At 40.1% G+C, this 14134-nt stretch overlaps 1 protein-coding gene across 1 annotated transcript in view; it reads right to left on the minus strand.

Annotated features, from left to right (window-relative positions):
* Positions 1 to 14134, minus strand: part of tmem198a (transmembrane protein 198a) — a 31354-nt gene that overhangs the window by 3311 nt on the left and 13909 nt on the right. The window contains exons 2-6 of the mRNA XM_034134166.1: positions 11731 to 11971; positions 5987 to 6225; positions 5029 to 5241; positions 3969 to 4092; positions 234 to 535 (exon numbers count right to left, since the gene is read on the minus strand). Of these exons, the coding sequence (XP_033990057.1) occupies positions 234 to 535; positions 3969 to 4092; positions 5029 to 5241; positions 5987 to 6225; positions 11731 to 11869 (1017 nt within the window). The 5' untranslated portion in view covers positions 11870 to 11971. The remainder of the gene's footprint in view (positions 1 to 233; positions 536 to 3968; positions 4093 to 5028; positions 5242 to 5986; positions 6226 to 11730; positions 11972 to 14134) is intronic.

A 14134-nucleotide genomic window follows, 5' to 3' on the forward strand; every position in this document is an offset into this window, starting at 1 on the left:
CCAAAAACTGCAGTTCCATGAATGGCCACTTGAGGCTGAGTCCATAAGTGAGTCAGTCCCCATAAACGCGCAATGTTACAGCCTGGTACACAGTACGTGTGTTAGTAGGAAGCCAAATATTTCTGTACATTTGTTGATGAAATGGAGACACTAAAACTTTCACTAGCTTATATATTAATTTCATGAAACATCTTTTAAAGCATGACATTTATCTTAGGAAGAAGGATGCTTACCGGTGACAGCACATCTCCATCAAAGCGCCTTTTGGGGTTGGACTTGCGATGGTAGCCGGGCTCAGTCTGAGGAGGCGGGACTTTAGGTGGCTGAGAGGTCTGTGCTTGGTGATGAGGGTGGGAGGCCGCTGGGTGATGGTACTGCTGGTGATGGTGGTGATTGGGGTTGGGTTTCTGCTTGTGGTTAGGCTTCAGGTTGTCTCGTTTTTTCTTCTTCTTTGTCTCCTTCTCCTTTTTCAGCCTCTCTTCCCGCTGTCGGATCCGCATGAGCTGGACTCTCCTCTGCTGCCGACTCAATACCACTGGAGACAAAGAGATAAGAGATGTGTTCATGTGTGGCCAGAGAAGAAACGATAGATAATTATGAGGGAGAGAGACAGTCATTCAATCAGAACAATTGAGCTTTTATGGAGAAACAAAAGTAACTGGTTTAGTCAAGAGGAAAGGATCCTTTCAAAATCTGTCAGACTGACAAATAAACAGGGGAAACCTTCAATCAGATGGTTTTGAATATTGAAATGATCTTTGAAATGCCAATGGATTATCCCTAGAGGAGTTATTGTAAGTACAGACATCTAAAAGAAGGAATAAAAACACACCAATGTCCATTTCATCATTTCCTCATTCTATTCATATCGTTGGCAGACATAATTGTCCTCGCTGCATGTACTCGCACTGAGCTGCTCATTCTCCTGACATATTGTGAGTGGGTGAGTGTGTTTGTGTTATTTTCACACCCTCCGGAGCAAAGGATGTCCAAAATCCATTCTGTCTCGCTGTCCATTGATTACCCAGTTAATTATTTCTGATTATGCATATTTGTAAGCAGTTGGGTTCAGGGGGTTCATTTGAAGAAATGTAATGATCATTATGCAAAGTCAAAATGTTGCCCAGCTGAACTTCATGAAGATAAGATGTACTGTGTGCGTCATAGTTAACGCATATGTGTTGTGGGTGGGTGTGGAAGTGTTATGTTATCTATTGTTGTTTCTTTGTGCAGGCGGACAGCTAACGAGGCACCATCTGCCAGGGAAACTGCTTAATGACAGCCCCCTTTTCCTTTCCTCAGCTCACCCCACCCCAGGCCTCTGGCTCGATGCCTCTATGTGTGTGTGTGTGTGTGTGTGTGTGTGTGTGTGTGTGTATGTGTGTGTGTCTACTGTACATCTATCTTTGTGAGGATTATGAGCCTTAGACCTTGCAAGGGAGTACATTTTGGCTGGTCCCCACTTCTCTCATAAACATGTTTGAGGGTTTATGTTCAAGGCAGGTTATGGGTTTGTGTTAACTTTTTTGTTGTTGGTTTGTAGCCTCGATATTCATTATGTAAATCAAGTATTAATAAGTATATTGTCATTTTCTCTGTGTTCCCGCATTGTCTACATAACAAAAAGCTAAATGTCCCTGCATGTACAAGCTAATTCCTCCCTGCCTGCCTGTGTATTGCACGCTATTCAGGCAGCTGACGGACAGATGATTTTCCTTACTGATGCACTTGGGTAGCCTGCTCACCCATTGTGCCCCAGATTATTACCCTCCCCTGCCCTTCCCCCAGTACACCTGCTCTCTGTCCCCATCCATCTTTCTCTGACAATAGAACTTGTCATCATAGAGGACAGAGAAACTATAATAAACTATGAATGACAGGCTGTTTAGGTACATTTAAAAAGGGTTTCCAAGCAACACAATAATGACCTTTACTGACCTAGCTCTTTTCACAAAGCAGTATGAAATGCAGTAACATTCATAGTTCTCTTTCTGAAGCTTCCCCCAAATTACATATTTGACTGAAATCTAATTCCACTTGTTTGTGTGATTGTTTAACAGTGAAAAATACCAGAGTGGGGTTATAGGGTTTCAGTCTAGCTTTAAATAATTTAGACACATGATTTTTAGCGAGTTTTGTACTTCAACAAAGCTGTGTCTCTTAAAGTTTTGGAAAATAAATTCCTTTTTTGGGCCTATATGTGCTTTCTTTATGTCTTCCCTCCTTTCTAGGTGTTTTTCCCACACAAGTAATTGCATATTTTTCAAAATAGCACTAAAAAGCTTTTTCTATCTCTTTGCCCACTCCCTCTGACTGGAAGCCACGGCAGCCTGCTGTTTAATCCCTTTATTCGAGGCTATGTGTGACTTCTTCGAAGACACTGTTTAACCCAGTATGTCATACGCCAGCAAAGATCAAATGTGTGTGTGTGTGTGCTTGTGTGTGTGTGTGTGTGTGTGTGTGTGTGTGTGTGTGTGTGTGTGTGTGTGTGTGTGTGTGTGTGTGTGTGTGTGTGTGTGTGTGTGTTTAAATGCTCTTGTTGTTTGTGTAGTAGTGAGTGCATCTATACCCCAGTATATTGCTTCAACAGCCCAGGCTGTTTGTGTGTACTGTGTGTGTTGTGGTTGCTTTCAGAACAGATTAAGGCTTTCTCCATCAATAGCACACACTGCTGACAACACTAATGCTGGTGTATTCAGACTCTCCCTCATACATACAAACACACAGTGTTCCCAGCCCTCACAAGGCTTTTTTTTTCAAGTTGCCTTTAAAACTGCCAGTTTAATAAAATTAGGATAGATTTGTCAGTGTTGAGAAAATGGGACCAGCTTGCAGTTGCCTTTTTGAGATCAATACTGAAACAAGCCTAATCATCATTATGTGTACTTGACATAATTACTCAATATCTAAGATAAGACTGAATAGAAGTTGCACATTTCTACCATGAAACCTGAATAAATACACATTTAATAAGAAACCCATGCACGGACTTTAACATATGCATGTACACAGTTTCTGCAGCTTGGGCAAAACAGCCTCATATTCATTTACATAGCGGCTGTCATGGGTGATATTAGTGGTAAATGCTGTGAATAAGAATGTAAATACGACTTTAAAGCTGTGCTATAAAACATATGTTTCAAAAGGTCGGCAGCAGCCTTGCCTGAAGCTAGAGGCTGTGGCCTAGATTGCCATAAAACTAGAACGGACACAGTGAGGGGGCACCACCACCTTTCTAGATGAGCCGTTTCTGACCAGATCTGAGAGGTTGAAGCAGAAGCTGTTAGTGTATACAAATAGACTGGGTTTCAATGTAATTATTTAATTAGATAGATGTATTCATCGTTGCATGTTTAATTAAAATCCACTATGGTAGAGATCAAAGTCTTGGCTAGTGTTTTCTGACATGTCATGAGGACACGTCCCCTCGGCCTCTGACATTCACATTTCCCCCAGGTCCCTGGATTTTCCAAAACCTGCCATTCTTCTTTTGTTCAGAAAATGTCCCTGATGAATTCCCTCCTTTCCATATCCACTGACCTCCACACCACACCATCTGCAGAACTGCTACCAATTCCCTCAGCATCTCCTCTGCACCCCGTCTCTGCCACCGTTTCTCTGAACCTGCCTGTGATCTGCTACCTGTGTTTAGACCTGCTGCCTGATTCTTACCTGCCTTTGACCCCTGTTGACTTTGTTGACTTGTTTGGACTGACTTAAAAGTGCTGAGTAAGCCTGTTTGGACAAAAACACTCCTGTTCGACCTGCTCTGCCCAACATGTTAACATTTGAGTCCGTAGCCCTTTTGTCAGCTCAGAGACGACTACATGTTTTATTTATATCCAAACACCATTGCAAAATAAGTAATCCCCCACTGTTTCTACACACTTGAATAGCACTACTGGTGTCCTCAGTTAGGTTGAATATGGTAAAAGGAGTCTGGTTGTGTGTAAAGCAGCATCACTCACCTTCTGTGTGAGAAAATCCCTCTGCAGTGACTTTCCACTGGATCAGCACTCCAAGGAGAGCCAGGACCGGCCACACCCCCAAGATGACCCAAGTAAACCAGCACAATGGCTTCTTTGGAGCCACCTGCACACATTATAATTACAGTTTGAGATTAATGATTTCATTTGAATAAATATACACAAAAAAAGTCTTAGAGTTCCCAGAGTTATTTAAGACATAACATCATTCAAACAAATCTGAATATGGCTCCTCATCGATTCTCTATTGAGTAAATCTAAAATATCAGATGAACATTTAATAAAGGTGGAGAATACATGACATGACACATATAAATGTAAGACATAGATAAATGATTTCAAACACTGAATACATTCAGATTATTCCAAGACTGTGCAAGGGGTCTGCATTGTGGGACTGGTATGTAAATGATAATGTGTTGTGGCCATTGTTGTTGATAATCAAAGCCCAACTTTACACCTGTGGGAGATTGAACAGAGGCGCAGTCCCTATCGGCATCTTTAAATCATCCAATGATTGAATAGATTTGGGTTAAGCCCTGGCAGGACTGTTTGCAGTATGTGGGACGGTTTTATAGCAATATTGGATTTACAGGATTTTTTTTGCATTAGTGTTGTCAGCTATTTAATTCACTGACTCAGCTCAAAAGCAGACATTCACATTTGGGCATTTTATCTACAAATGGGTTTTCAATTGAATTTGTAGGGAGGAAGCTGACTGTATTCTTTTAGACCACAATGACAACATAAAATTAGATATACTTTATTGAAGATTTTATCCGTATTTTCCATGCTTAACTCAGCCCGTCTGTCCCTTATCCACACACATATCCGCAGTCTGCTCAATTGTCTTTCTGTTCACTCACACACAAACACACACATGAAAATAACGATCCAAGGAACACAAACAATCAGGGACACAATGACCCTCAAATACAAAATCTGAAAACGGAAATGTTACGAGATGACTTCAAATAAATGAAAGGTTTTGTTTCTCTCTCTCTTACTAACAGTTGATTCACAAACGTACAGACAAGCTTACCCTGAGTCTCTCGTAGATGTAGTGTACCAAAGCGAACAGCTCTATAAAGTAATCCACGGTGACAGTGATGATGGCAGAGCCGAATGTGGCGGTGGAGAGGGTGACGAAGACGCGCTGCCATTGAAGAGTGAGGACGGCAAATAGCGTCCCGGAACCCAGGAGGATACCCAGAGGAACCCACACTGTTTGTGGGTGGTAGAACTCCTCCATAGTCTTGGAGAAATAAAAGACGTTTTACGTTTGCAGTTGTATTTTCTTATAATATATTTTGTTGTTTTAATCAAAAGGAATGAGTGCCCTATCAACATCAATGATGGCAACAATTACATGTATTTGAAACTATTTGTTTATTCACTAAAGCCAATCCACATCCACCAAGTACATCCATACAAGAGGTTTCCTCAAGTTATGTCAAATTAAGACTTCCAAATTGGTCTCACAGATTAAAGTCTCTATCTTCCAAAATTGAATGTGTTCTTTATAATTCAGTCAGGTATTATACTTTTTTGAGTAGATACACTGATTTCTTGTTGGCATATTAACTTCTTTAGCTAGCCCCATAACAAGATAAATAAAGCTCTTGGAAGGCTATACATTAGGTTCGATGTATGTGTTTTTATCGCTTGAGATGCTGTTGTTACTGCTATGGGAAAGTTATTTTTAATGGCATTTCAATATGTGTTGTACATGATTTGCTTGACCTTTTAATTCTCTAGATAAAAGCTGTGAAAATGTGGTGGATAACCACAATCATAAAAGAAGGTGTGATTCAGCCCAAGTAGGCTTCTGTGTGATAATAGTAAAAAGCAATTATCGATAAAGCAAATCAATGTTTTTTAAGATGAGTTGGAACATATGATGTATCACTTATTTTAAGGTACCAATTGAATCATTATTTCCTTTGATATTCTGTATGCAAATTAACATAAATAGAAACCGTCATCAAAAGTCTCCTCACCACCAGTGAAGCCACTCCCAGCAGCAGGCCAAGCAGCAGGCCCACCATAAACAGCCCCACACTGCGGACCAACATGGTCACCAGGCCACAGAGGGTCCCGATGCCCAGGCCGATGCCCACTGACGCCTCTAGGCTCAGCTGAGTGTCCATCACCCTCTCCTTGTAGCACAGCATGAAGATGACCACAGAGCCAAACAGTAGGCCAGTGAGGAACAACACAGCCTTGAAGCATCGATAGCCTGCAGGAGACACGGAAAAAAGGAGACTGTAAGAAAATGACACGCATACAGACGCTTTAACAGGCTGCAACTGCCCGTGTAAATGATTCAGTTGCTCTTGCAAGCGTACAACAGCAGTAACTTTGAATGATGCATCATGAACCATCAAGCCGTTAATGGATCAACACAATGTTCTACGGCCAAATACATACCAAGACAATATTAGCAAAACCAACATATGAAGGCTGAGAGAATTTTTAAAGATTTTCTAACGAGGTACAAACAGGGTTTATAAGTTGTTACCATAGGCAGGACCATAGATGTGTGTTACCAATTAATTGAAACATTTAAATATAAATTATGTTATTATTGAACTTCATACAAAATTATTAAATGCATAATTTTGGGTGATCCTCCACCATTGCTACAATGATGAAATTGTAGCAACCCAAAACTTGTATTGATTTATGGCGAATGTATACAAATGTCATAAATGACATGATGACCGGTAATCGGTTGCAAATGAAAAAACGTCATTAGCCAGAGTATGTACTTGAACTCTGATTTAACATGTTTTTCATGCTTTAAATTTGCAAGTCCTTAAAATATCTTAGGCATGATGCACAAAGAAAAGCAATGAAGAAAATGTAGAGCTGCCTTCCTGTGGCGGGTAAAAGAGGCATTTCTTCATTATGAGCAAGTAAACCTTCATGAAAGTGCCTTCAAATATGATAATCATCGTATTACAAAAGGTCATCCACATTCATTAGTCAACATGCCTGCTGAAAAGAACAGCTGCTTTCCTTTAAAAAAAAAAAATCTCTATTCCCATCATGTGGTCCCTCCTGTCCTTGTCTCTTTCTCCCTTTTATCTCTCACCAGTTTAATTTAAATGTGTTTACTGCATCCAAAAAAGATGGCGAACCTTTTAAAGCTCAAATGATCAGCAGTTACAATCTGCCTGGCCCATGCTTCGGTGTTTATTAATGTTAGCGCCTCCCTTTCTATTTTCTCTACATCTCCTTCATGCTGTTTGTGCCTGGACTCTGTCTCGAGGGGAACCAACATCAGATTGTTATCTGTGTGTAATCAGGCATTGCACAGCTGAGCCCGAACAATACTCTTCCTCTCATCCAACCCAATGTCCAAGAGCCCCCCTCGTGACCATATCTCATTTATTTCAAGGACTTCTTCGTGCTTTCTTTACTTCCTTCTTCTTACTCTTCTGGTTTTCCTTTGTAGACCTATCATCCAGCCACCAGGCCCTTAAATAAAACGTGTGGTAAAAGCCTCTGTCTTTCATCAATGCTGCTCGCTGTCTTCTGTAATTTCCCAAGCATCGACATCCAACTGAACATAATGTTGGTCACATGGTTATCACAACATTTGTGTTCAATACCAGTGGGTCTGAATCAATTTCTCATTTCACTTGTAGTAACACGCGTGCCTCTCCTTGGCAGCTCCTCATCTCCAGGTCCACTTTACTCAGCCTCACCCATCCTTTCTCTGCCCTCCATCACCCCAAATGTTCCAGGGAGTAGGAGGGGGGCCGTTTTTTGTTCATCCCTACTTCCCCTACCTTTTCTGCAGCCTTCAAACCGTCCAGCCCATCTGTTCACTCTGGCGTGTTCAGCTCTTGTCTACCTCCCTTTCCCTCATTTTCCTTTTCCTCTTCCATTTTGTCTCTATCATTTCTACTGCAACTTAGTTTTTTATCAAATAAATTACAGCTAACCATTTCTTCTTAGACAACACAGTTTTACAAAATCCTACAATTGCAAGAGGCATCTATCAGCGGGGTGATTCAATTCTCAGACTGCAGACATTTTATTTCCAATGTCACCGTGGGGTTTCTTAGAATTGTCAACAAAATGCAATCCGTCTCATCTGAATAACAGGGTTTCTTATTTGGGTTAGAGAGCAATATCTGGAGTTGAGTTGTTTATCTCACAGTATGCTGTCAAACAAACAGAGAAACAAATAGACAAGAGATGTTGAAAGACTGAGGAGCTGAATTATTTGAAGAAAAATGATGCAATTTCATCTTGACGCTTTGCTATAAATCTTTAAAACAACTCTTTTTGATCAGTGTGATTCTATATATTGAAATGTCCGTCAACTTGTTAATTATAAACAAGTTGACGTCAACTTGATCAGAAACCTGAAAAATAAAATGATAGTCACTATATGGTCTTGTAGCATGTTTGGAAAATGAAAATGGTTGGGTAATCCGTTTGTAATGCAGGGACAGACTGTGCTTCACCAAGACGTATACACTGAATGTTAATGCTGTGTGCACGCTTCAGTGAATCTCTCCCTTCTCCATTTGAATGCAACACACAGCAATATTCATCTAGAACCAGCTTGGAGGTTGCTTTCCCAACATTTGTATTATATTACATTTTCTACACAACACAATACAGTGTTTTTATAACATGAAATAGTGCCTTTTTAATTTTCAAGATGTTTTTGACTAATGTTGTTGCTTCTGTTATCAGGGGCTGCAGGTGTTATGGGATCAGTTTACATATAGGACTTTATACATTAGAAATGGTCAAGTAATCTAACAGAGGATGATTGATCACAAGGAAATACATACAAGTAGAATATTGCATGCATTGTTTAATTAAAAGCAGACACTGATTGTTATTTTGGGTTTATTAACACCTGCTTCTGTGGATTATTTATATAACATGGCTTAATTGTGCACAATAAGTTGTGTTCCCGTTTGGAAATTAAAATGTTAAGAAAGTATATGTGTCAATCTCCTCTTTAATAGCCTGTGCTGTTGGTAGGTGGTTACTGATGCTAGCCATGTCAATGAAAGAGAGTTCAAATCTCTTTAGAAAAGGCAAAAATAACATTAAAAAAACAATTTGTGCCTGCATTCCTAGAGTCCTTGAAAAAACGGTCATCAATTCACACAGCCACAGCAAGATGAAAATCTCTGCCTGAAAATAGCTGCAAGAAAATGATTACACAGGCTGTAAGGCAACCCAAGGCAATATATTAAAATTAATTGCACCTTTGGAAAAGAAAAAACACAAGGCATTCTGAATGCAATGTCATTATTTGAGCACTTGTATGTGATTTTGCTTGTTCCTATTCAAATGGAAATGCAATTTTAATCCATCACTTTGCACGGCAACACAAACAAATCAAATGTAAAAAGACTGTAACCATTACAGCTGATATGTTTTTCTCTAATTATGTATTGATTACATTTTCCTGTAATGACTTTACATCAGAACTCATTAGAATGAGGCCATTAATACTCACTCACTTGGCACAACATGAAGCCTCAAGTTAGGACTTTGTGTCTTAGCATATGAATGGACCCATGCATAAAGTATGAGCCAGACGTTTGATGGCACAAAGAAATACAAAAACAAATCAAGAAACGACAGGGGTCCACTGCCAGTTGGACTAGTATTTTTGATTAATTGCAAATTCTGTATTTCGTTTTCTCTCAGCAGTGCTGCTGCAACATATAGTTAAAAGAAGCAGCAACATGCCTTTGAATCAGAAGCAGAAGATGAGTTCTTTAAAAGACAGCAGGCAGTCCAGTTTGTCTACTGATGACAGCAATTTGGGAAGTCGTGTAGGGGTAATGGCTATTCAAGGATTTGATAGGATGTAATTCTAAGAGAACATGCAAACATATAGCAATGCCATAATAGCTTACTCTGTTGGAATGGGATTTCAATATTGATTCACACACCGAAACAAAACAATCTCTCTGTACAGCTTTTAAAATCAATAACATCATAAACCAGCAGAGCAGGATGAACTAGAAATTCGATTTCACGGCTGTTTGGCTACTCGTTTTATTGTTGAACATTTAGGAATGATATCAACTAGCAAGCACCCTTCAGTGTTTCTATGGTGTCTGTCAATAATGCTACCGGCAGATATCACTTTACTTTTTAGATTGACTAGGGCCATGATAAACAGTGTTGTGCTTTTGTAAATGAGTAGTTAAGTAGTAGCAGCTTTTATAGGATTGAAAATGAAAGCACAGCATGTACAAACTTCTGATGGATGCTGAGCAGAGCAGTAACTTTGACATTGACTCAAAAATAATAATCAAGACACAACCGGTTAATAAATTAACTATCTAGCTGATGTTTGGGCCAATTATTGTACCTTTGCTAAGAAGCAAGCTAGCTGTTTCACCCTGCTTAGTCTTTGTGCTATGCTAAGCTAACTAGCCGCTAATGTTAAAGCTCCCATGTCATGCTTTTCCGGTTATTACCCGTCCCCTTGTGTGTTATGAAGGTTTTTATGCATGTAAACGGTGTGCAGAGTCAAAACCCTCAAAGTACACCCTGTAGCGAGTAAAACTCTAACACAGAAAATACCTCCCCAAAACGCCTTGTTGGAGATACGTCACTGGCCATTTGAGTCTTCCATTTCGTTCCGGGTACGGCATGATGTCAAGCGGTACCCGGAACGAAATGGACCAATCCCGAAGAGCCGTTACGTTACGTCCGCGGAGCCGTTACGTTAAGCCCCCGCTGATTGGTCCAAATTGACCGATCCACGGACTTCCTCACACACACATCTGTGTGCAGGGAGCAGGCAGCTCAGCTGATTTCTCCTCCCTGGCTGCAGGCTGATAACAGACAGTTGGGATGGCGGCGAAATTCTCTCTGCAGACCCATTCTCACAGCGTTTATCAACCTTTTTCTTACTCAATATCAAGCCACACTTATTGTTTTTACTTCGGATGTGAGTTTGTGTGTGCTCAGGATGAGTTTGGCTGTGTTTCGCTATGTATCCTAAACAAGGAAGCAACACCTCCACGGAGCTCAGCGCGATTCACAACGTCCCGACCAATCAGAGCACACTGTGCTCACAGGGAGGGTGGGGGCTGGAGCTTTGGGAGCTACAACGAGCCGTTAAAGGCAGAGAGTGAAATTCAGTGAATACAAGTAGTTTACAGAGATGCTGTATGAGAAACCAATGTGAGTTTGGAAAAATGTACAGTATAAATCTATTTTAGTAGACCTCAACAATGGAATTATGATCAGTGGAAATGGCCATGACACCTCTCCTTTAACTTTAAATATAAAAAAACAGACACAAGAGTGGCATCAATCCTTTCATCCAACTGTTGGAAAAGAAAGCAAAACTTTTACTTTTACATAGATTGTCAACTGAACAGGACACGTGAGGTATTCAAAATGGCACTAGGATTTAAAGACACATAGAACTTGCAAAGAAAAGAGTAAACTGATGGATTTTCAGTTGACAATGAAGGCATTTTTCAAGCTAACACGACTGTAGTTCTACATATATCGAGGAAACATGTAATTATTATACTGCTTCTCATTTGTTCCGTTCAAACACCCTTACCAGCCCTTAACATGTGACTTAGACACCAGATTCTAAAAACATTTAACAACAATGCAAAAGCTGTGTCAAGCTTTGTAAGAAATCACATTGTTTCAGTGATCCCATTTGTTGCATTCGAACCTTTCAGATACATTTCATTGAGAAGCAGCTTGGCTCAGGGTCACTTACCAAAGAAGCAGTAGATGATTCCAAAGAGGCAGCACATGGAGCAGACCACTGAGGGAACAATCTCATACCTCCTCTCAATCTCCTGGTCACACTTCAGCCCCACCTCAACCAGACCCAGCAGGCGGCTGGTGGACGGCATGGTGTCTGAAGCGAGTGGTGGGTGGCGATTAGGGGGTGCGGGGTGGAGGAGGTCTGCAGGGATGACTGGATCAGTGGGCCTCAGCCATTAAGACGTGTCTACCTGCAAACAGGATGTAAAGAAAGAGAGTGATGGAGAGAGAGAGCGGGAGAGGGCAGGAGAAAGAATGAGTGGAGAAAGAAAGAGTGATTATTGATTGCTCATTTTAAGTACTCAGCTGTGAGTGCTCAGAGAGCAGTAAGCATGCATTACATTTTGAAAAAAGAAACATCTCAGCACAGCCTCTCTCACAAATACTGCTGCAGATGAAATGACTGCGTACTAAAGAAATGCAACTCAGCCACTATCCTCCACTTGGGTATACAGGAAATAGGTAGCAACAAATTGTTTCCAACAGTTGCAAAGTAGCTGACCGATAGCTGGAGATCTGCAGCACCAACACATTGATTACCATGGAGCGATCAACATGAAACTAAGAGAAACAACACCCCTTAAACATCTGCATCTCTACTTAGTACTGATCTTTCCCTGCTTTAATAACTCATTTTAAATAATAAATAAAGCTAAAAGATTGCTGCTGCAATGATGACATTTTACGAAATCACTGACACTTATTTACTGGGATATTTAGGACAACATATACCGGAAAAATAATACCGTGGTTAAGTTCATACAACATGAATAAAGCAGCAAGGATTTTATGTGGATAATTTTTCCAAGATCATACTTTAATACAGCTAAAACACTTGAAAGGAGATACTACTTTTCTGTAAAAGTGTAACAAGATAAAAACGTGTGCAACTAAAACAGCATATTCTGGCTTTTAGTATGATAGTAAGTCATGAACAAAATTGTGTGAGACTTACGTCTATGAGTGCAATACATTACTATGCTTGTGATGGAAAAGGCAACAGCAGAAACACCATTCTGTGAATAACAACACTGAATCTGGACTGCAGTGCGTTCATTTTATATGCAATCATTGTGATTGATCCTAACCTTTAGTGATGTAATTATTAACCTAACACAACATATACAATTAATGCAAAAGCATAATTATATTGCAGCGGTAATTCAGTTTGATTGCTAAGCGTATACAATTAGACTCCACTGACTATATTTAATGGACTTTAATCTGTAAATGTTGCCACAGGGCAGATTTAGCTATTTCACTGATTGTCGGTTAAATTACACGTTTCATTTTTTTGTACAGTGTGCAGCGAACATTACAACACTTCATCTACTGAGATATGTGAAGACGTACTATTATATAGTATATCTCAGTATTGATAACATTGTTCTATATTGATCTCCTTGTGTCCTTTGGGTTACTAAAAGACAAAATCAGATCAATAAGGAGTTTGGTGTCAGCTGCACGCACACTGCTTCGAGATTCCAATCCTTTTCCTAATCTTAGAGGTATTTGTTGAGGACTTTTGTTGGATGAAAATGTGCCTGGGGCTCCCACTTTGATCCATTTTTGGCAGTATCTGTGCCATCAGCTACTTAAAGTGATCAAAGTCAGCTATGTTTTAAATATTTCTTGTGAGGATAGCCAAGGGCAAATTCAGTCAAACACTATGTCCCACTCTACCTCAACATGATGGCATGAAAACTAGACTCTTACTGTTCACCACAAACCCACACACAGCACCATGTATGCACCAAATCCCAATGCTTTTATTCCCACTTGAGACGGATTTAACTCCTGCTAAACGTTTAGACTCGCACAGCGGTGGATATTCATAAATGTGGGCATCCTTCAAGTAGTATATATGGCAGTATTTTACCCTGGGTCATTATTATTTCACGAAACAAGTACTGTTCTACATCTTTGATTCAGTAATGAGGGTTGCTCTCCCTCCATAATAACAGCTCTTGCTAAGTCATGCCATGGCTTTTTGTGAACACACTTCCAAGTCTTTTAATTTCCCAGTATCTTTGCAATAGGGATGTGAATCTATCTGACCCTGTTCTCATCTTCCTTACTGCTGTCTGTTTGTGGGCGTCTTTTTTGTTAAGCCAAATGCTTTAGCAGGATCAGTACATCTTAAACGTAAGGGTTCATTTGTAGTCTGAATGAAACAATGAACCCTTTTCGAGGTCACACCCTCAAATGCAGATAGCCAATCATTTTATAGCAATGACGAGCTGTACTGTGCAGTGCATAGAGAGTATATGCTATTACAGATTCAGACTACCTTCCCCAAAGCATGACCTTCTTCTACTGTAGTCACAGAATACACTGTTCTTCTTCGCCTTTGC

Source organism: Trematomus bernacchii, unplaced genomic scaffold (genome assembly GCF_902827165.1).
Source record: "Trematomus bernacchii unplaced genomic scaffold, fTreBer1.1, whole genome shotgun sequence".
Lineage (NCBI taxonomy): Eukaryota > Metazoa > Chordata > Actinopteri > Perciformes > Nototheniidae > Trematomus > Trematomus bernacchii.